Here is a 24,381-nt window from a genome sequence, read left to right on the forward strand (position 1 = left end):
CAAGCGGGAAAGTCCTAGTCGCTTCTGTAAGGAGGAACCTGTCCCTTTAAAAACGCCTCCGTCGGAGGCGAAATAGAGTGTCTTCCGGGCATGCGCACAACGTTGTGCAGGGGCATGCCTTCACCTGGAGGTGAGGTAGACCCGGTGGAGCATCTAGCGTAATGTGGGCTTCTGTAGGGGCGATGACATGATTGGCGTTGGGACCCCAAGCCTTTGCCCCCGAGCGGAGGGTGAGGTGGACGAGTATTGCGCCTTGGGCCAGGCGGGTGTGGGGGAGGGAGGAGAAGCACGGGGAGCTGGTGGCGGTGTCTGCGGGTGCTTTTGGACGCGCCAGAAGGCCACCTCGCCGGAGATTTAAGTTCTGCAGGTTGGGGACGGAGCGGGGAGTACGTAGGAGTGAGTTCGGCGGAGCTTCGCCGATTAGTGAAGTAAGAGCATGAGGGAAAAGGCGCTATCGTCCTCCATTTCTATCTTCCTTGTATCTGTCTGTCCTCAGCCGGGAATTCACTAACCGTGGGTCAAACTACCTTACCCCTCTCCACCTGGCACCCTCATCAGCCAGCCGGTTGCGGAGGAACACCGCACGTTTGTGCTGAACTCCACGTGGGCTCCTGGGCGCCCTCCAGCTGCGTTCCGCTCGTTTCCTAAGGTGCTTGGTTGTAATTCCCTCGCTGTTACACATTCTCCCCAAGTCACTTGTTCTGCCCATTGTACTAGCTTAGAATGTCTTCATATCTTCCTTTTACTGGGGTAAGAGTTTGTTATTATTCCCAAGGCCGATCCTACAACAGTAGCCTTGATTACATTGCTTTCCTAACTCTCTGATTCATCCTGTTCGGTTCCATCAGGCATCTTACCAAAACATCACTTTGGATTGTGCATTTTTCCTGCCCAAACACCTCCCCGGTGGCCGTCCATTGACCGCTCTGGATTCTAAGCCCTTCACAGGGCATTCAGTGTCTCAGATAGTTTGGCACTGATCCAACTGCATTTTCCAGAACTGTACTAGAAAACGTTTTCTCCTACAGCTCTGTATCTGGACTGTTCAGTTTTCTCTAACACATTGCATATTTTGTTTTTACATTACCTATGATATGCCTCTGCCTCATTTCTATTGCCTGGACAGTTTTGAGGACTTAGATGGCGACTTCTTGCATTATGACTTTACCAAGTATCATAGGCAAAAGCGACCTTTCTTCCTTTTCACTCGTACCCTCTTATTTTATACTTTAATTTATTCAACTGTCAGTACTGATTGCATGCCTACTACGTGCGTGACAGTGTTCTAAATGTGAGATAATCAGTGAATAAGGCAGACAAGTTCTTGCTGGGATGGAGCTAACAATCTAGTTGAGGGAGATATACAATCAATAATGAAAATGATTAGATAGAAATACTGTGCAAAAAACTAAATAAACTTTTGTGAAAGAGAGTGACTTGCTGGTTCCTTTAGACATTGGTCAGGGAAGACCTCGTAGGATGTGATTTGGGAAGAACCAATTGAATCAGCAGGAACAGTTAGTACAAAGGAAATGAAGGCCAGTGTCTCTGGAGTATAGCTGGAAATGGGGAAAGGTTACAAAATAAATTTGTAGACTAGACAAAGTCCAGAATCTTAGAAATCTTTGGAAGCCAGGGTAATTTGAATTTCATTATAAATGTGGTTTGAGGGTTTTAAACCGGGTTGTGATACGGATTAATTTACTTTTTAAATCATTCTGGGTGTTATGTGGACCAGTAGTAGAAGCAGAGATTAGAGGCCTTTACAATGTTTAAGGACTTATGGAATGAAGTACCAAGTGGAGGTGATGAAAGGACAGCAGGAGTAATCGGAGAGCCAGATGCTTAAAGTTGATGCAATTTTTGGTGATCAGAAAGTCAAGGCCATGACCACGATGAAGTGGAAGTGGGTTGAGATTCAGACTGAGGAACTGAGACACTGCGATGTTAAATGGATGATCCATATGGACGGTCACGCAAGTCGTGCTGGTTAAGAAGACAGTGGACATTAAAGTCTTCAGTGAATAAGGAAGAGTCATCCTGGGACCAGAGAGAGGATGACAACAGATGGCAGAGCCTGATGGCATGAACTTCAAAGGACCTGGGATTTGGGGAGGTAGAGGAGGAAGAAATGGTTTGGAAGGAGTAGTGGCAAACAAAATATTTACAACTTCCAGGTCCTAAGTTAGGTGGGTGTGAAAGGAAAAATGGCTTTCACTTGAGAGGACTACAGAGGAAGCAGCCTGGGGGAAATAGCCAGGTTTCAGTGAAGGCTAGAAAAACTGAGGAGACGGTACAGGAAATTAAGGAATGAAGGAAAATAAATATGTCCTCCTATATTTCCTAAGAAATAAGGATGTAGAGAATTTGCTCTGATTTCTACATGGCATAATAGGATGGAGGAGGAGGGTTTGCTAAATTGTTTCAGATTAGTATAATACATTGTCAACATGGAATGAAGGTCAAGATGATGATTAAATTACCTGGAGAGTGTGGCTAACACAAAGGAATATGATGGGGCCCTGGGCATTTTTAGCTTTCCTGTAGCTCCATCTGGTGTGGTAGCCATAGGTTGTGTGAAGAGTGAGTGAAGGCCTCTTTGCAGGACTATTCTCTGGTCTGCTGCTTCAAGAAAATCTGTGAGGGTTTCTTCTCTCTGAGGACTGTGAGAAGGTTGAAATTTCCCTCTGGGTCAACCTCAGACATTTGTATCTATAAAAGTTTTTATATGGGCTTTCAAGAAGGCTTAAGGTTCAAGTAATCATATCGCAAGTTGGTATTTAGAGCTTCATTTGTCAATTTGGCCTTTTTCTTCCTGTCTTCTCCTCATCCTTCTCCCATCCCTAACAGCTAATATATAAAAATCTAGCCACAAGTTCTCTGGATTTAGCTAGAAATTTCAGAGGTAGGGTTAAGAAAATCACTGCACACATTGTACACAGTTCTATGTTCTTTGTGGGCCTACAAATGATTTTTTTTTTTTTAAACATTTTATTGGGGAAGGGGAACAGGACTTTTATTGGGCAACAGTGTGTACTTCCAGGCCTTTTTTCCAGTCAAGTTGTTGTCCTTTCAGTCTTAGTTGTGGAGGGCGCAGCTCAGCTCCAGGTCCAGTTGCCATTGCTAGTTGCAGGGGGCACAGCCCACCATCCCTTGCAGGAGTCGAACCCAGCAACCTTGTGGTTGAGAGGACGCGCTCCAACCAACTGAGCCATCCAAGAACTCAATGGCAGCTCAGCTCAAGGTGCCGTGTTCAATCTTAGTTGCAGGGGGCGCTACCCACCATCCCTTGCGGGACTCGAGGACTTGAACTGGCAACCTTGTGGTTGAGAGCCCACTGGGCCAGCCTACAAATGATATTTTTAAAGTGGAGTTGAAACTAACTCATTTTAATCCTGAATAATAGATGGACTCCTGGAGTGGATGAAGAGTCAAGTTGCAATTCACCAGTTATACCAGAAAAAGTTTGCATGTTAATTCATCTTGGTATAGGAGGGTCAAAATACACAGGATATATAGAAGTAGATTATTAATGTCTATTAAAGGAGACTCAGGATTGAAAGGGGGAAAGAGAATTAAATAAATCCTGCAAACCTATTTCTTTTTGTGACCCACAACTTTTCTTTCTAGTAACTGACTGCCTCTCTGTTTTCTTTTGTAGGCATTGCTATTTAAGAATGGAAGAGGATACAGATTTTAGAATCAGATTTAGTTCTTTGTGCTTCATTACTGATCATGTTGGGTTTCATGGCACTATAAAAAGCTCACCAAGTGACTTTGTTGTTATTGAAATAGATGAACAGGGACAGTTAGTTAATAAGGCCACTGATGAACCTATTGACAAGATTAGTAAAGTACTACCCAAGCCAAATAATTTTGCCAAGAAAACAAAACTAGATCTTCAAAATGTGTCCTTGGAAGAGGGACGCAACCAAGAAGTCAATACTTTGGCTGGGTTTTCCGATGATGACCAAAATCATCGGACTGGTTCAGAAAAGGAAGATACAATCAATGATGGAACTTCCAAATGTGAAGAAGAAAAAGTCGATGTATTAGGCTCTTTGTTAGATAAAAAAACTAGTGAATTGCTGAATCAGTTTGCTTGTGCTATAAAAGAGAAGTGGGATTCTAAAACTGAGCTAATTGGACCATCTCCTGAATTCTTCCTGGGCACAATCCTTGACAAAAACCAGAGGGCTATTTTGCATAGTGCTGTTAGGCAGAAGTTTCCCTTTTTAATAACTGTAGGAAAAAACAGTGAAATTGTTGTAAAACCAAATCTTGAATATAAAGAACTTCTTCACTTGGTATCCGAAGAAGAAGCACTTGACTTTTTCAAATATTTGGATGCAAAGAAAGAAAATTCCAAATTTACCTTTAAACCTGATACAGACAAAGACCACAGAAAAGCTGTTCACCATTTTGTTAACAAAAAGTTTGGAAATCTTGTGGAAACCAAATCTTTTCCTGAGCCTAATTGCAGTGCTGGTAATCCAAATATAGTGATAACAGTAAGATTTCGAGAAAAAGCACACAAGCACAGGAAAAGGTCTCTGCTTGAATGCCAGGAAAGAAAAGTTATATACACAGGTAATTTAATAAATCATTACCATTTTCTTTGATAAAAGTAGTTAAAATTGTGAATCAGTGAAAAATCAGTGAAAGGTGAATAATTCAAATGAATTGAATAGATTTGTCCAGAGGGATATTGGAAAAAATACATGGATCTGTTTTTTAATGGAAGATAAAGTCTTTCAAATTACAATAATTGTAGAAATTAATCTTATTAATGAAAGTGTGGTTAACACACACATTTATACTTAACATAGTCACGAATATATAATTGAAGCAGTTATTTTGTGTTTAATAAATTTTATTGGCAGTAAATCATAAATATCATAGTTTGAAAATTATCTTAATTAAAATGAAGTATTTGGAGTTAAGTCGAATATGTTTGCTATACTTGAGAAAGTGAATACTTTTATTCTAAAACAATTGAATCTCACTACCCAGGGTAGGGAACCTGAAAACACGGGGAGCTTCATCCTTTGGCTCTGTCCGTATTTTAGAGAAGAGGTTTTCAAATGTTAACGTGCATGAGAATCACCGACAGGGCTTGTTAAAACACATCTCTGAGCCCTATTCTCAGAGGTTCTGATTTAGAAGCTTTGGGGCAGGGTTTTCACAAATTCCCAGGAGATGATTTTTCTGCTGGTCTGGAGACTGCATTTTGAGAATCACTGTTTTAGGGGATATATTCAGTTCCTAGGATGGTATGGAACTGATGAAAGCTCACTCTACAAGTCTGACTGACCAGGTTTAATTGGCTTGTATCTTAAGTGAGGGATGGAAAATGGTCACATTTTATAAATGTGTACAGCAAGGCATTTAAGATAAAAGCAGTAATCCAAATTTGCATCCATGTGTGTGGCACAGAAACAGGATTGTACTATGTAGGAACTCCTTGTGTAAATGAGAGGAGGTTGGACTTTGGACCTGTGTCGGTTTTATTTTATATTATGACTTTAGTTCATAAAATAATTTATGAACTTTTTAGTATCTTTAAGACATAATTTCTACAAATATGAAAATGGAAAGAATACCTCAGGCAAGTTACTTAGCAATTTATAACTTGGTTGTACTTTAAAAATGGGGTAGTAGTGACGCATAATTCACAATGATATTGTTAGAATTAAATGAAATAATTAAAGAAAATGTTTAGTACATAATAGTTATTTAAATATTGGCATCTTCTCTCCTGGAAATCTCTGTCTGGTGGTGTGACTTGCTTTTTTTATGAGATAGCTGCACTTAGTATAGGACTTGACATGTGAGGCATGTAGTTAACGTTAACAGATAAATCTATTTGGAAGGAAAACAAAAACTAGCTTTACATGTATGGGGAAGAATTACTAATAAGTGATTTAAACATCTATAAATTTTATGTTACTTAAAATTCTAACACTATTAATTTGAGTTAATGAACAAAAACAAATTGAGGAAACTTTTTACATATTAGTTTACATTAGTTTTAGAAAAACTATAATAAATTGGAGGGATATGCCATAGGGAGGAATTGATGGCTCATCAAGAGGATAGTATGAAGGTACTGGTATACCTACAAGTCCAAAAACAAAGAAAAAGACATAGATAAACTTTGCCTATCCCAAATTTTGCTTAGGCCAGCCTTTTATAACAACAAAAATAGCTCATCTTAAAAAACAAACAAACAAACAAAAAAAAAACTCCTTAGTTAGGAGAGAGCTATCTAAAAGAAGAATACTTGAAAAAAAAACGTATTTTTATTTTTAATTGTTACAAAATATAATATAAAATTTGCCATTTTAACCACATTTAAGTGTACAATTCAGTGATGTTAAGTGCATTCACATTGTTGTACAACCATCACCACCATCCATCTTCAGAGCTTTTTCATCTTCCCAAACTAAAACTCTGTTCCCATTAAATACTAACTCACCATTGTCCTCTCCCCAGCCACTGGCAACCACCATTCTGCTTTCTGTCTCTATGAATTTAACTACTCTAGGTATCTCAAATGAGTGGAATCACACAATATTTATCCTTTTCTGATTGGTTTATTTCACTTAGCTTAAGGTCTTCAAGGTTCATCCATGTTGTACATATGTTAGAATTGTCTTTCTTTTTAAGGCAAATTATTATTCAGATAGTAAATGATTATTGTTGTTTTATATCATTAGGATTTGAAGTGATTTCTTGTGCAGCATTAGGTAATTAATAGAGATAGAAATAAATTGCTACTGTAATAAAAGCCTAAAATCTGTGATAGCAATGCCTTTGGGACCTGTAGGCAGGCAGAAGTTTGAAGGTACCTAAGGGAAGCTGTCAATGAGAGTTTAAAGGAAAGTAAGGAAAATGTTGTTAGATCCTGGAAGAAAGGGATCCTTGTTATGTAGTGGCAGAAAGTTTAGCAACACTGTTGCCTGTATTGAAGTGGAAAGTAGAAAATGTATCTAAAGAAGGGGTGCTCTGACTAAAAGAGCTTTGCAGGCAAAGTGTGAAAGGTGCCACCTGGCTTTTTACTACTTATCGTAAAATTTTAAGGAATAACAGTTAGATATGAAGGAGCCAGAAGTTCTGGGTTCAAAAATAATTTAGAAAACAACAACAACAAAAACTTCCCAGCCTGTCCAGATGGCACATGATGTTTAAATTATTAATAAGATCGGTGGTAGTTGTTATTGGGCTTGTTCCTCTTCCCCACCTCCACAATCTCTCACTCCCACCCTCTCATCTAATAGACATTTTAAACATCTATCATGAAGCAAGCACTATTTTATTTACTGGCTTGCTGGCCTGGAACTCCCAGTCTATGGGGGTGGACAAACATAAAGAGATAAATTATAATGCATGACGTTAAGTGAAGTGATGCAGATAATAACAACTTGTGGAGACAAGCAAGAATGCAAGATTAAGTAATCAATTACTTGTGGAATTCATTTATTTACTCTTGCTGATTCAACAAATATTTGAATACATTCTATGTGTTAGGCTGAGGATATAATAGTCAATAAAACAAACATGAACCCTGCTTTGGGAGCATTCAGGTTTGGGAACCTGGAAAGAATTTGAGGGAGAATTGCTGCTGCTGTTGGATCGTGAAGATTGAATAGAAATATGGCTGGCAAGTAAAATGGGAGGAACACATATTTTTTGACAGAGGGAGTGCAAAGCTATGGAAGGTTCTAGTCCATCCAAGGATTATGAGAAATTCTCTGTCAAGATTATAAGATATATGACTGGAAGTAGCATATGTGGAGACGGAAAAAGGAGATTGGGGCCAGATATAAACGCCAAATTCAGGGATTTGGATTTTTTTCTGTAAGGTTTTAATGAGCCAATTAGCATTTTAAAAATAACCACTGAAATCTATGACACTGATTTTGTATTTTGATTTAAATTTAAGTTAATGATTTGATTCACTATATTAATCTATTAGTCTGCTAATATTATAATTGATGTATAGTAGCTGATTTTTTGTAATCTAGGATTATTTTTGTTTCAGCCTTTACCCTACGAAAAGAAAATCTGGAAATGTTTGAAGCCATTGGTTTTTTAGCTATCAAACTTGGTGTGATTCCTTCAGATTTTAGTTATGCAGGCCTTAAAGACAAGAAAGCCATCACCTATCAAGCAATGGTTGTCAGAAAAGTGACTCCAGAGAGGTAATGGCATTACTTTATAAGAGAGAACTTTTCTTTCTTATTGCATCGAATAAACAAATGTAAGATTAAAAATTCAGAATAGTACTGGGAGCATATTAACCTCACTGTCAACATTAATTCATTAATTACAGGCTTACTAAGCAGCACATTCTGCATTAATAGCATAATTATCTTCTAATTAGTTATGCCTGAAATTTACATTGAAAATATAGGTAGTTTTAGGACAGGAACTTGGAGCAGCAGCTGATTTTAAATGACCTAAATTGTTTTTGAACATCCTGTTTTATATTCAAATATGAATTCATATTCAGGACAATGTCTTGCAAATTTTTTTTCTAATTACTGTAATACTTTTATACTTTCATTGTTGTACTTTCTTATATTTAAAGTAAATCTTTGTCAGGGGTGCTAGAAAAGGGAAAAGGAAGTCAAATATATGGTGATGGAAGGAGAACTGACTCTGGGTGGTGAACATACAATGCAATATATCGATGATGCATTACAGAAAGGTACAGTTGAAACCTTTGTAATTTTACTAACCAGTGTCACCCTAATAAATTTAATAAAAATTAATTTAAAAATAAAGTCTTTGTTAAATAGAATGTAAAACACTCAGATTTAGCCTCCCTTCAGCTTAATCAAATATTTAAAATATTTTTTGTAATGGTAAAATAAATACATCTTCATTGTAGATTTAGAAAATAGAAAAAAGTACTATATAAAAATATAAATTAAAAGTCACTAATAATTCCATTACTCAGAAAGAACCATGATAACATTTTGATCTATTTCCTCCCAGACTTTTTTCAGACTATAGTACATACGTACATTTTACAGAGACATTTTTTATATATGGGAAATCATATTGTATACCACTTATATTTTACTTATAAAAATAAAATAATTAACACTGTTTTATTAAAATGTATGTCATGAAATATTTCAAAATTATGTCCATTATATAGGCTAGTTTGTTGAAAATTCCTCTAGTTTTGGATATAGAACTTCTTTCCAGTATTTCACTGTAAATAATACTGTGATTAATATTATTGTACTTAAATCTGCACCTCGTAGCTATTTTCCAGAAAGTTGAATCATTGGGCCAAAATTCATCCTAATTTGATGTAATATTGGTATATTAATCCTAGTCATAAAATGTTTAAATATCCACTATTTGTAGGTAGATGCTTTTAAGCTCTTCTATGAGGGACAAAACATGTACATGATTTTGTCTGTGTGGTCCAGAAGTACAGTTTAGGTAAGAGAAAAGGACTTTAGATGTTAAAAGCTAGTCTTTAACTACCAAAGGCAAGAAATATTATTAGTTCCTAGGAGGAAAGAGTACTTTGATTTAGCTTATGGGGATGCGGTATTAATTACCCTTCAAGTTATAGTAAGATTTTAGCAGATGCAGAGAATCTGAAGATATGTTTGGAGGGGCAGTAAGCTAAGCAGTTTGCCTAGTAAAACAGATAGTCACTATAAAGACTACAGGAAACATGAATGTAAAGAAAAATTTACGTCAGTTTATACAGGGTCTTTAAAGTTATGCTAAGATAATTGGAATCTATTCTTTAGGTGTTGGGGAAGAATTGAAAGTTTGAAGGAAGGAAGCGTTTAGAGCATAATTTTAGGAAAATCCTCTGGTGCTAGTGTTTCTTCTTGGTAATAGTGGTGGTAGAGAGACTGAGGAAAGGAGCAGAGTCTAAGAAGAGGAAGAACAGGAGAACAGTTGAGAAGTTCTATCACTTGGAGGTTAAAGGTGATAGCATTAGGTACAAGTACTCCCCTTAAAATAACTAGTTAACATAATCCTATAATAATGGGTTTTTAGTGCATATTTGTTGACAATGCATTAACTTTGGAATATTCCCCCAAATTTTTGTTTTAGTATTCTGATACAAGTGGTTACCTGGCAACTGTCATTTAAAACTTACAATTTTTGAAATGAAATGTAAGATTTAACTGAGTCTATATGATTTATCATTTATAGGTTGAAAGATATTGAAAAAGAAATTGAAAAGAAAAGAATGAATGTGTTTAATATTCGGTCTGTAGATGATTCCCTTAGACTCGGTCAGCTCAAAGGAAATCACTTTGATATTGTCATCAGAAACTTAAAAAACCAAGTAAATGATTCTGCAAACCTGAGAGAGAGAATTTTGGAGGCGATAGAAAATGTTAAGGTAAGAATACTCAGTTTTAAAATAGACTATTACAGGAAAATATAGTCCCTCTCATTACATTGAGGCAAGAAAGGAAACTTTTTCTTTGGCACCTTTTGTTTTTATTTGCATGTATAATTAATTTTTAAAATAATAACTAGGGCCTCTTGGCTTATTTTTATTTTCCTCTTAATACATTTTTACATTGGAAAAAACCCCACAACTTTAATATAATTAAAAAAATAAAATGTATTCCCTAGAGATGGAGGGGAAAAAAACTGTCTGTATAAGAAGAATGTTTTTTAGCACCTGCCATATAGAGTAGTGTTTTAGAGGAAGGAATTAATTTCTTTGGAAACTTTGTTCAGTAATTCTTTTCAGAAATCTTTGATAATTTGGCAAATTACCTTTTAGAATTATACACAATTTTTTTCTTTTCAATCTAATTTTGAATTTTGTTTCAATGTATACAAAGGAGAAATTGTATACATTTCATTATGTCTTAGTAAAAAACAACAACAAAAACAAACAGAAAACAAAACTTAATGTATATATTTAAATGACATTTGCCAGGCATCTGAATATGCATATACAACCATTGCCTTCAGTCTGATTGTCTACACTATGTGTCAGCAACTTTTTTTTTTTTCTATAAAGGGCCAGATAATACAATTTTTTGGCTTCGTAGGCATAGGATCTCTGTTGCCACAACTCTATTGCCATTGTGTGGAAGCAGCCATACACGTTACATAAATGAATGAGCATGGCCATGATCCCACAAAACTTTATTTACAAAAATAGGTGTTGAGCCAGATTTGACTTGTTGGCAGTTAGTAATTTGCCAACCTCTGATTTAGACCAGTAATTCTCAACGTGGGGGGCTTTAAAAATTCTCAGCAGTTAATCTCTACTCCCAAACCAATTAAGTAAGAACATTTGGGGATGTAGTTTAGGCAGTAATATTTTTTAAAACTCCCTAAGTGATTCTACTCTGTAGCCAACATTGAGAAACATTGATCTAAGTTTCTGACCACAAAGACCTTTTTACACAATTGTATTCCTCTCTTCCAGGAAAACCAACAAACACTGGTTTTTAATCAATGTTATGTCTTTTAATCTAGAAAGTGTCTTCCAATTAAAGTTTATTAATTCAGCATAGTCACCTATGTTTAGGAGTTCTCTGATTGTGTAGTCTTCATATAGTTGCTTTTTTCTTTTTTCTAGACCTACCTAAAATTCTTTCTTTTACCCTGAAAAACTGTTATTAAAATGATACCCCTTAACAAAAAAAACGTGGGAGAGCAGTATTGTGATTTATAAGAAATATGACCAAATACATATTTCTCATATATATTTGGTTTTTATTCACAGTTCCTAGCTCACAGCTCCCAAAACTTTTGTAATTTCCCAAGTGTTAAGAGTGATAGAGCTGTCTCTTGTTGTAGTAATGAGGTGACTTTTGGAAAGCACTGAAAGGATGCGGGGGCTGGTTGCCAGTGATTAGAGTTGTAACTTACAGTACCACCCCTGACCACTGGGGGAGAGGGGAGAAGGACTGGAGATTGAATCAATTGCCAATGGCCTAGGATTTAACCAATCATGGCCATGTAATGAAGCCTCCACAAAAACCCAAAAGGATGGGGTTCAGAGAGCTTCCGGGTCGATCAATGCATGGAGATGCACGGACAGTGGCACACCTGGAAAAGACAGAAGCTTCCACATACTTTGCTCTATGCATCTCTCCCATCTGACTGTTTCTGAATTATATAAATCTGAGTTTATAATAAACTGGTGATCTGGTAAGTAAAATGTTCCTCTGAGTTCTGTAAGACCTTCTAGCAAATTAGTTGAACCTGAGGTGTAGAGGTTTTGGGAACCTCTTAATTGAAAGCAAGTTGCTGAGAAGTACAGGTAACAACCTGGATTTGTAGCTGGTGTCTGAAGTCCAAGGAGGTGGTTGTTGTAACCTCCACTCTGTAGCAGGTCCATCAGAAGCACCGGTGACAGCCTGGGTTTGTGACTGGCCTGGCATCTGAAGGTGCTGGTTGGGAGGCAGTCTGTCGGACTGAAGCCTTCACCTGTAGAACCTAGAGCTATCTCTGAGTAGATAGTGTAAGAATTGAGTTGAATGGTGGGCTACCCAGCTGATGCCAGAGAATTTCTTCTGAATGTGGGGAACCCCTTTCTACATTGAAATTGGGTGCTCAGAACACCAAAAGAGGGGGTTTCTCTGAACTCTGAGAGCATTTATTGCCTGTCTTTCATTTGGTACCTATGGATATACTACTGCCCATTATAAAGTCCCCATTAATAATAATCTTAGTGTTAGCCCACTTTCCTTGAGTTCTCATGAAAAGGGAAGGGAGTTGAGAAGCCCTGAAAATAAGAAGTCTTTGAAGTTTTGTTTTAGAAGTTTATGGCTCTGATTGCTATAAACCTTGTTATTTCCAACCCTATGTAATTAGAAGGGGTAGTTAAAACTCTTCTGGCCATTCTAGGATATTATTTTTTTTCAAATTTTAAATGCTTAAAATATTAACTATGAGATTTAATACAGGGAGTACTTATTCTATCAGCAGTTGATTTTTGTGAATGGCATGAGGTAAGGGTGGCTTTTGTCCCATGCCTGTAACAAATTGTTTTAGCATCTTTTATTGAACAATCTTAGAGTTGGTCCTCAACAATTATTTAATGAATTATAATGGACTCGCCTCATAAAGTGAGTGTGGAAGACTCTTTCACTTTTAAGAAACCATCTGGGCTTGGTGTGTTCTTTGAGATAGCACATTTAACTACTGACCAATGTCTTTATAATGGTTGTAGTAATAAATTACAGTTTTCTTGTCCTGCTAAAGTGACACTATGCCATTGTCTTGCCCCAGGCTTTCAGAAACTGACATAACTGAAAAATAAACTGTTACATACAAAGAGCCAAAACTTTCTGGGTTTCAAAATAAATCTGTTTCTTATTCCAAGTCTCTCCATTCAGCAGAATCAGCAAAAGCTTCAGGGCAACGATCAGATCCAATACTAGGCAACCAATTCATCCCAGTTTTCCCACAACTTTCCCGGTTTTAGCATCCAAAGTCCTTCATGTCAGAAAACCCGTCTGTAATGTGAATGAAGAGCTGACATATTTTTAAAGCTTTTTTACTCATCTTATTTTCTAACTTTTAATCACTTGTTCTTTTCCTCCTTTCTACTCTCTAACTATATAGCATTTCTCAGACCATTTGGTCCCCATGTGTATATGACAAATTACAGGACTCTTTTTATTAAAATAAATATGAAGAGAAAGACTTGATTACATATTCTGACAGAAGCATTGTATTTATTTGTCTGTTCCGGGCTGTAACAGAACTACAGAATGGGTGACTTTTAAACAACAGAAAATTATTTCTTATAGTTCTGGAGGCTAGAAGCCTGAGATCAGGGTGCCAGCAGGGTTTTCTTATTGTAGTCTCAGGGAGAAAGCAAGTGAGCTAGCTAGCTCCGAGGCTTTCTCTTATGAGGGCACGAATCCTGTTCATGAGAGCTCTGCCCTCATAACCTAAGTACCTTCCCAGATCCCACTTCCACACACTATTCCACTGGAGGGTAGGATTTCGACACATGAATTTTGGAGGGACACAGGCATGTAGTCCATAACAATACACTTTAATTGATTTTTTTTCCTATTCATAGCATAAAGGTTTTGTGAATTACTATGGACCACAGAGATTTGGGATGGGAAGGAAAGTTCACACAGACCAAATTGGATTGGCTTTGCTGAAGAGTGAAATGGTATGTATTTTTTAAAACTATGATCTCATCTGTTTTCTCAGTTGTACTTATTACATAAGTCAGCTTCTTGCTTTCTTAACCCAGCATATAAACACATATATACATACACACATATACCATGTACTGCACCACTGAACATATGAGCAGCTACTATATTCTTAGTATCTCATTATAAGAAAGCAAACTGTATGCAATGTCCCTGTGTTTAGTTCTTCTTTGAAACTTAACAGAGAATTGACCAACTCTCACCAAATTCTTAGTGAACTGAACAGAGGATTTAGAGGAAACTTTTACCTACAATTCCAGAAATCTGGTATAAGATTATACAACAGATAGGAATTCACCCAAAGCCAGAGACTAATGGGAACAGCAGATTTGAAAAATATATCTGAGTAGTTTCAAATAAAACTATAAATGAATGTCACAAATAAGAAGCCACATTTGCCCAATTATTAAAATTATATATTTTTAAATGTATATTTTATATATATAATTACATGTTATATACATACAGATGTATTTGCGCACTGGGTAAAGTACATAATAGCGAATAACTATAAAACTGTAAAATTATATACTTGTGCAAATGCACGATTATTCATATGATAGTGTCGTACTCACTCATTTGGGTTATAGGATGTTTTCTTGAGTAGAAGAGAAAGGAACAGTAAAAGCAGTTGTGAAAAGTATTGTGCATGTGAACAGTATCTAGTGTGTTGGAATAAGGCCGAGAGCTGAGCATGTAGACCACATCTACAAATGTGTAGCTAGTGCGCCTACTGCAAGACACATCCTTAGAAATACGTAAATCACAATGCTGGAGACGGTGATTAAAACACAGGAACTAGTAGATATCATTTTTTTAAAGGAACATCTTGTCATCTATGTAGGTTTTAGAAGATAATATTACAGTTGGCAATTCTTAAAAGAGATTTTGGCAATTACTTTTTAGCTCAAAGAATTCTGAGACTTGAGAACATGAATGAAGTTAGTGGCTTACCATTCCCTTCTGCAGGTTTCCTCCCCTACTTTTATTATCAATGTTGGTCAAGTCTGAGTTTTATGTCATTACTTCACACCTATATTTATACTTTGATACTAGAAGTAAAGAATGACAGAAGAAGAACTGGAAGTGATGGGGGAGCCCGTTTTCCAGTTCATAATATCTTAAACCTATGTATAAGCTTGCTTTGTACAGAAGTTTATTTCTAAATTTAACATTGATTGTTTAATTTTTGAAAGCTTAAAGATAAAATTGCAGCATCAGTTATCATTTGTTAAATGCCTGTTCTTTTAAGATGCATGTTGTTTTTAAAAATGATTTGTCATTTTCATTTAACATGTTTACTTTCTTGATTTTTAAAGGTGAAAGCTGTAAAATTATTTCTTACACCAGAAGATTTGGATGATCCTGTAAATAGAGCAAAGAAGTATTTTCTTCAAACTGGTATTTAAAAAGTTTCTTTACCCCATACAGAGCCATGGAGATCCGTAATATAAATGTTCTGTCAGCGGGAGGGCATTCATTGCAACATAAAAGTGATAAGAAATGGATTGTAAGATATTGTATATTTGATCATTGTATTACATTCCCTAGGTACTCCATTTTTTGCCAGATCTTAAGGACCTTTGTCCTTACACTTGCTCGGGGGTAAGGCTAGGGGTAGGAGGGGAGATAGTGCCTTTTCTTGGCCTAAATCCTCTGAGGAGATGGGAGTTCCCAATTCTAAACTGGTACTGATGAAAGTATAATTCACTACGTCTAGAGGAGGCTGAAAAATAAACTAAATAAAAGTACATTTATTATATCTGATACTTCATGCATTGTTTTTGGTCTAGTTGCCATGCAGCCCTGACTGAAGATTTTGAAAACTTTAGCTCAATATAATGATGTATATGCAGAATGCTTAATGGAAAGCACTAAAGAAAAGTGGTTAAGAGTGTGGGTTCTGGAGTCAGTCTACATGGATGTAACTCTCAGCTTTAGTACTTTCCAACTGTATGGTTCTGTGCAAGTGATTTAGCCTCATTGTTTTAGTCTCTTCATTTGTAAATTGAAGCTAATAATGGTACCCAAAAGACTGTTACAAGATTTAAATAAGATAATAGATGTGATGCTCTTAAAATAGTGCCTGGTACGTACTGAACACTGAACAAATATTACTTGTATTTAAATACCAGTAACAGCAACCATACCATTTCAGATTTATTCAAATATGTGATCTACATATATGTGCATACTGAATTTCACTTACGTTGAAATAAAGGACGTCAGTCTTTAAAACTCTTCATTCATTGTGTTTAATTTTGTACGTTTTATATATATGTGATTATTCATAGAAGAACTATTTTTATACCATACAGCAATCTGTAAATAGTGTGGCATTTCAAAATGTTATGTAAGTAATACTAAAGAAAATTCAAAGTGACTTATTTTTTTGTATCTATTTAGAGTCCTGAGAAGATAATTTTCTTACGGCAATGATTCTTAAACTTTAGTGTGCATAAGAAGCCTGGTAGAGTTATTAAAAATCCAAGGCCCTACCTGAATCAACATCTTCACAGTAGAATCCAGTAATCTAATTTTAAAAAACACCCCATTAGCAAAACCTAATAGTAGACTTGAAGGATCCAGATATCAACCCTTTCTTAATCAAAAAATTCTGTGTAAATGTCCGTAATAGCTCCTGAAAAATCTCTAGGCTCAGGGGATTGTAAATCCTCTGAATAACTGCAAATTATTTCATCTCCATTCTGAAGTAGGAATTATTTATGTGCTTTTTTTTTTTTTACCATTTTTTAATGCAGGGAAGTGAATGGACCATATAATTAACAATCTTTATTAAAAAACAAACTCTTCAAGAGGAGCTAAGTTTATCATTGGTGCTGAGAGCATCATTCTCATATTCGGGTGTAAAACAGCACATTTCATTGCCTTTCATTTAGAAAGCATACTAAAGGTCTTTATAACTGGCCTTTAAATAAAAGTGGTTGGCTAAGTGATTTTTTCCTTTATTCCAGAGGATGCTAAAGGCACACTTTCACTGATGCCTGAATTCAAAGTTCGAGAGAGAGCACTGTTGGAGTCACTGCATCGCTTTGGCATGACAGAGGAGGGGTGTATCCAGGCGTGGTTCTCACTTCCCCATTCTATGCGCATTTTCTACATTCATGCATATAGCAGCAAAATTTGGAATGAGGCAGTATCTTATAGACTCGCAACCTATGGACCAAGAGTGGTGGAGGGTGATTTAGTCTGTTTGGATGAAGGTGGTGATGATGAGCATTTCCCAAGTAGTAAAGTGAGTATCATTTCGTCACAGCTTTCCAAGAGTAGTCACCACAGCAGAACACTAATTCTCAGAAGCCCTTGTTTTAGAAACAATTAGCAACTAAACATGCATTTTACAGATTTCTTTTTTAACTTACATTTGCTCATCTCCTGCTTCTACTCTGCTGTCAGCTGACATGTCAATAAGTGGAAAAATATAATAGTCAATGATATGAAATGAAAGGTACAAAGATAGTAAAGCTTCCTTTAAAGAACACAGTATTTAAAAAATTACACAAATAATGCACAAGACAGTCTCTTTAAAAATCAGAATCAAAACATACCAGATGAAGCTGTCATCACTGCCAAGGCTCTGTTGTGATTCCCTCCCTTGCCTGTTTTTTGGAATGTTTTCTTCTAGATCTTTTTCTATGCTTTCATATAAATTTGCAAAGAAAAGTGGATTTTCAGTCTATTAATTAACACTGAGAGGAGAAAAGGCAGGACATAGAGGCTCAAAGCTTAAAATATATAAAAAAAGATTTTTATAATGGTATATGGGTCACGTAACGTGTATGTTTCTTTTATATAAATGTGATTTCACAACTTGCTTTTTTCCTCTTAAAAATATTTTAAAGACATTTATATTCATTTCAAATAATGGAAACCACCTCAAACTAGCTTAAGGAAAAGCAGACGGGAACTTACTGGCCCTCATAACTGAAAGTCCATGACTAAGTTAGGCCCAGCTGTACCCAGGTGCTTAAGCAGCATCCTAAGTCATCCATCTCATCTTCTCCATTTTTCAGCTCTATTTTCCTCTGTTAGATCCATTCTTAGTCTGGCGTGTTCCTTTGGTGGCAGGATGGTTATTAGCAATACTACGCTGATTTCTCACAACTTCTCCAGAAAAGAGGGCTTTCCTTTCCCAACAGTTTCAACAAAAGCCATGGAATTGAATCTCAGTGACCAGGAATGGGCTGGCTTGGGTCGCATGTCCTCAAACTAGTCATTGTGGACTGGAGTATGTGATCGGTTAAGCCCGTGTTTCAAGGGCTCCTTCCTGGAACCATCCCACCCGAACCACATTTGAGAACTGGGAGGGGAGCTCCCTGGAAAACGCTGCTACCGGAAAAGAGGGAGTTATGGCTGGCTGAGTAAGCCAGAACAACAGATGTCAGCTTTATTAATTCATTGAATGGATGGCCTATAAATATTTAGATGAGAAAGTAATTACTGGAAGCATAAATCACTGAGAATGGTCATTTAACTGAGGTACAGACTCTGAAACTGTAAAAAGAAATCTAGCTGCATCTTAGGTTTTATTTTACCTCATATGAATGGAAGAATATGTATGTCAGTAGTCCCCTTTTAATGAATAATGAAAAATCATAAGTTTTTTTTACCACCTTCCAGAAAACATGTTCATTTAAATGTTACCTGAGCAAAACATGATTTAGTAAACCAGCCATTTCTAATTTAGATTTTAAGGAGTTAAAGGGTACTTTGACAACATACAGCAATAATCTCTGACATACATGTGTCTTATAAGAGTTCTTTGTTCAAAGTAACATTTGCAAAGTCAGTTTTGTGATCAGAATTGTACGAGTATCTGCTTTTGTTTCTGGTGCTGTAGAAGAAAAGAACATTTTCTCCTTCAGTTCTTGCAGTTTCCTTTTATTATCAGCAAAAAAATGTCTGTATAGATTTTTTTTTTTAATTTATTGGGAGATTTTAAGACAACTCATTTATATTTTATCAGTTACATTGAGAAAAGAAAAGTCAAGATTTAGAGGCTTAAAACTTAAATACGAAAAGGAAAAAGGTAGAATGAGATTTCTAATAAAAGGTATATAGGGCATGTAACTATAGGAAACTAATCTGATTTCCTTTTCTGATGGGATTATTAGGCTAACAGGTGTCTCTTTATTTCAAGTCACCTGGAAGATTCTCTCATAATTTTTTTTTTGTGTGTGTGTGTGAGCAAGATAAAGAAATGTGAGTTGACAATTAAATACTAAGGCGAATTCATATTTGGGGAGCAGCCATACAGCAAAAGCATGTTTGTTGATTAATAGATCTGTGTTAACCTGGAGGGAGTTCTGTAAAGACAAAGCAGACTTCTGTACTTGACCGTGTTCAGTATTTTCATAAATTACCTAAATTACAGTATTATAGGTATGTTTATGAGTTTGTGAAAGTCAAAAAGCTGGAGGTGATTATGCAAGAGGAATCATAGTCCCATGTATTCTGGTCAGATCACACCTGGAGTTCTATGTCCATTTCTGAGTGCAGCAATTAAAACCAGTTATTTAATGAAAAACCAAAGTCAAATGAAAACCAAATAAAAAAAATGAGGGAATTTATTGATAAGAATAGGGAGAATAGAGGGGAAAACAAGCAGATTTAGAGGAGATCTAGACACTATTATATGATGAATGCTTTAAGAAGATGGGAACGCTGTCAGTGCTTGTGAAATGAGTACAGCTGCCTTTACATTTGAGCTTTCCTGTGCAAGAGAAATCAGAATTCTCTGATGTCCTACAGTAACATTTCTCAAACTTAATTTAATACACACCGCTTTTTCTTTTCCTCCTTCATGTGATACCTATAGCTATTTTATGAAACACATTTTGAGAAACACCACTTCTCATAGAGTATGATATTTGTTGGGGTGGTTTCCCAGGAACAGATTTTTGATTCAGCGTAATAAGGAACATTTAATTTAGAAAAACATTGTTGCTGACTGAGGTGAAAAGAGTCACCTTAGAATGTTAAGCTGCCCCCCGTAATCTGTGTGTTCCAACTTCAGTTGTCAGTAGTTACAGCAGGAAGAATCATTCTAATTTGTATGCAGTCTACTCTTCCAGAAATAAATTGTGAAAAGATTTTATTTTGTATTCACCATAGGATTCAAATTACGCATATGTGAATTAGGGAAAATGGAGAGAATTTGGAACATTTGGGAATCATCTATATTTTTATCATGTTTTTTTAAAATAGGTTCATCTAGTAACTGAAGAAGAGGAATCGGCTAATATATATGCAATACATCAGGTAAATTTGCTTAAAAATTAGCATCATTTGGATGTAAGTATAGACATTGTCCACAAAAGGCAAAATGTGACCAGTTCTCCTTCCTCCCCCACCCTCTTTTTTTTCACCATTTTTAAATTTAGGTATTATATATACAAGGGGTGCCAAAAAAAAAAGTCCACATTTTAAGAGATGTTATCTATGTATTACTTTGAGAAGTTGAATTGAATTACAGTAGCAATGTGTAGTGTGACGCTCGCTCAAAAGATGGCGTTAATCAAGTGAATGCTAACGTCATTCATTGTATTACAATTTTAGTACAATTTTTTCCTTTCTTAAAATGTGTACACATTTTTTTTGGCATCCTCTATATGTATATATACATATACATACATACCATGTTTCCCCGAAAATAAGACCTAACTGGGAAATAAGCCCTAGCATGATTTTTCAGGATGACATCCCCTGAACATAAGCCCTAATGCATCTTTTGGAGCAAAAATTAATGTAAGACCTGGTCTTATTTTTGGGGAAACATGGTATATATAGATATGTGTGTGTGTGTACACACACACACACACACACACAATGAAATTCACTCTTTTTAGTTAACTCTTCTATGAGTTTTCATAAATGTATATAGTAATATGACCACCACAAAAATCAAGATAAAGAACAGTTTCATCTTTCCTCAAAACTTCCCTGTGCTCCGTTGTAGTCAACTCCACCCCTCTCCCCAGCCCCTGGCAACAGCTCATCTATTTTCTATCTCTGTGGTTTTGCCTTTGAAAGAATGTCATATAAATGGAATCATATAGTATACAGCCTTTTGGGTCTAGCTTTTTTCAATTAGCACAATGAATTTGAAATTCGTTTATGTTGTGTGTATTTGACTTTTTCACCTTTTTCCTTTTTTGACAACCTTTTGGTACTATTTAAGAAAAATATCTAGAAGTAATCAGCAAAGGAGGTAAACCCCACAAAATGCAGTGTTTGATCATAAGCAGCTGAGAAAGTAAACATTATTTTTGCTGCCTCTTGTTTGCTTTCATGTTTTTAAATAAGAAGAATGTAAAGTTATCAAAGAGAATATCAGTTATATGATTGAGTAGTAAGGGTTATTTTTTGTGTTATTGAAAGAATATGCTTTTAGGATTGTATGACTGCACAGAGATTTAAGTCTTTGTTGGTTAATTAAATGTATCTAAACTTGTTCCATCTCTTCTACATTAGCAATAGTTTGTCTAATAATATCTGACTTGAGTTGGTTACCTTACTTACTAAGATTCCTTCTTGATTTTATGATTTTATGATATTATGATTCCTCTTTTCTTTGCCTGGCAGCATTAAAAATAATCAAAGTAGTATAGTATTCAATGGCATGTTTTAGGCTGATTGTATGTTTATATCCTGAGACTGTTTTTACAGATCCAGGTCCTAGTCATAAAAGCAAATTTAAAATATGATCATACATTTTTCGGAACACTGTTTCATGCATCTTTTTTTCCCCTTCCACAGGTGGTTCTTCCAGTGCTTGGATACAATATTCAGTACCCGAAGAACAAAGTAGGGCAGTGGTACCAGGAAACACTTAGCAGAGATGGACTACAGACATGCAGGTTTAAAGTACCTACTCTGAAACTGAATGTTCCAGGATGCTATAGGAAGATTTTGAAACAACCCCATAATGTCTCGTACCAACTAATAGAAGAACATGATATTGATGTCAAAGCAGAAGGTTCCCACATCGATGAAGCAATTTTATCTCTTTTGGTCTCTTTTGATCTTGACGCCTCGTGTTATGCTACAGTTTGTCTGAGGGAAATAATGAAGCATGACTTTTAAAGCCAGTGCCCTTGATATAATCGTGTATATGTCTTTAAAGGAAAGGGAGCTAATGTTTCTTGGGCATCTGCCACGTGCTAAGAGCTTTATAATTGTTATCTCCCTTAATTACGCAACAGCCCGATGAAGTAGGAATTTGATACTAACATTGCAAAGGACGTATAGCTATTAAGTGGCAGGGTTTCAATTTAAGACTCCAAAGCCTGTGTTTCTTCTGTTATCTAATGATTCAGTGACCTTTATTCTGTGCTGTAAAAGTTACAGTCTTTCTGGACTATTAGGAGCATACGCACATACTACAGATAACATTTAAGAAAAAATGTTTTTGGAGTAATGTTTATATCCTCTCTCTCCTTGCTTAGAATACAGATGAAACATGGTTGTAATGAAAGCATGGTTGGAGCGAAAGAGAGAGGAAACATTTTGTTAATTATTATTGTTATTCTTTCCTAGTTTTGAAATTGTTGATCAAAACAATATATCAAGGAAATGTGATCCCTCTATTTATGATAGGTAACCCAGGGTAGTTTACCCCTTTGTCAGATGCATAATCTTCAATGAAGATTGAAATAAAAAATTTTATACAGTTTATTTATCTCGTCATAGATTGACCTTCTTAATTTTTTGTTATTTTATTATTTTTTTTCTGTTATCTAAAACACAGATTTTAATGTCAGACAGATCTAGGCTCAGATTCTACCTCTGATACTTTTACTAGTGACTTTGGGTATGGTACTGATTTTTTTTTTGAGGCTCACTTAAAGAATCAATATTACACAAATCTCATAAGCATCAATAATAGGATCATCTCTACCTTTTATGTTGCTAGAGGAAGAAAACATTTTGCCCATTTAAAAATGTAAATATTTGTTGATTTAACTATTTATTCCCCATCATAAATCATCCTTAACCACTTTATATTAATTACATTTGGGAGGAAATGGGATATACTGATTGGGAAGATCTGAGCATTCTTTCATTGTTGTTAGCATTATATAATGATGACATTTAAAAGCAGTATAGAGCATTATATTTCAGTAATGTGGCACTTCTATATACTTTAAGTCAGTCAAACGATTGGGTGTATTAGTATAAGAAACGAAATTCAAAAGAAGGAAAAGAAGCTATATGCAATGCAAAATTTGCTTATTGCAGCACTTTTATATATAATGAAAGAAATTAGAAATAGTTTGAAAGTCCAGCATTAGATAATGAAAGTAAGTAAAATGGGATGTTACCAACTTGATGGAGAAACATGTTAATTGTTAAAAATGATGATGCGGTTTTAGCTATGTGAGAAAATGTTGCCCCTCAAAAGCAGAACGTATATATTACAAATGTAGTGTATACACTATGTGCAGCCTTTTCAAATGAGAGGCACTTTAGCACAGTGATTAAAAGCACAGATACTGGAGGCAAACTCCCCCATTTTGAGCCTTGGCTCTGAAACTTACAGCAGTGTGGCCTTGGACAACTTATTTAAAGTTTGTGTGCTTCAACATCTATAAAAGGGGGATGCTAATATTCCTTAAGATTATTGTGACGATTTGCTGAGTTAATATATGTAAAGCACCTGGCACTTAGTTGAAAAGTGCCTGGCACTTAGTTGTTGTTAAACAAATGTCCATAGATGCAAGTTTGGAAGGGAACAAAAAAAGCGAATATGCCATTCTGTTAAGATGATAGGGTGTTTGGATTTTTTTTAATGCTAAAAAGTTCCTTTTTTGTCATTATCTATTTTAATAATAAATAAATTTAGGACACAATAAATGGAGATTGCAATACCATGGATTTTTAAAATTACGTTTATTGTTTTAATGTTTGTTGAAAGTGAAATGATGCTATATTAAGTAGTAAAACATTTTTAGAAAGAATGTTTTACTTCATTTTATGTGATAAATTATATTCTGTAAATGTAATCAGAAAATGAATTATGTAAATTATTAAATCCTAGTGTTTTTAAACATTGAGTAGCAATTAGGAAATGTGAAAGCATTAAAATGTGCTATCATTGATATTTTCTTTGCCTGTAGATGGCACTATAATTTTAGGTATCTCATTTATTTATTTATTTATT

The 24,381-nt window shown here is 35.6% G+C and overlaps 1 protein-coding gene across 7 annotated transcripts; it reads left to right on the forward strand.

Moving 5' to 3' along the window:
• Positions 1 to 46: 46 nt before the first annotated feature.
• On the forward strand, positions 47 to 23,915 carry PUS7L (pseudouridine synthase 7 like). Of its 7 annotated transcripts, none has more exons than XM_074325813.1 (10): positions 47 to 130; positions 497 to 649; positions 3,662 to 4,590; positions 8,045 to 8,204; positions 10,198 to 10,390; positions 14,054 to 14,152; positions 15,518 to 15,599; positions 17,174 to 17,454; positions 20,427 to 20,480; positions 21,978 to 23,915. In XM_074325813.1, the coding sequence occupies exons 3-10, from the start codon at positions 3,678 to 3,680 to the stop codon at positions 22,302 to 22,304; spliced, it is 2,109 nt and encodes a 702-aa protein (XP_074181914.1). In that variant the 5' UTR covers positions 47 to 130; positions 497 to 649; positions 3,662 to 3,677; the 3' UTR covers positions 22,305 to 23,915. The 7 variants fall into 7 exon arrangements, with proteins under 7 accessions (XP_074181914.1, XP_074181915.1, XP_019603991.2 ...); XM_074325812.1 differs by having other exon boundaries at positions 98 to 230; XM_074325814.1 differs by lacking the exon at positions 497 to 649 and having other exon boundaries at positions 74 to 130.
• The last annotated feature ends 466 nt before the right edge of the window (positions 23,916 to 24,381 follow it).

Source organism: Rhinolophus sinicus, linkage group LG02 (assembly GCF_036562045.2).
Source record: "Rhinolophus sinicus isolate RSC01 linkage group LG02, ASM3656204v1, whole genome shotgun sequence".
NCBI classification, from domain to species: Eukaryota; Metazoa; Chordata; class Mammalia; order Chiroptera; family Rhinolophidae; genus Rhinolophus; species Rhinolophus sinicus.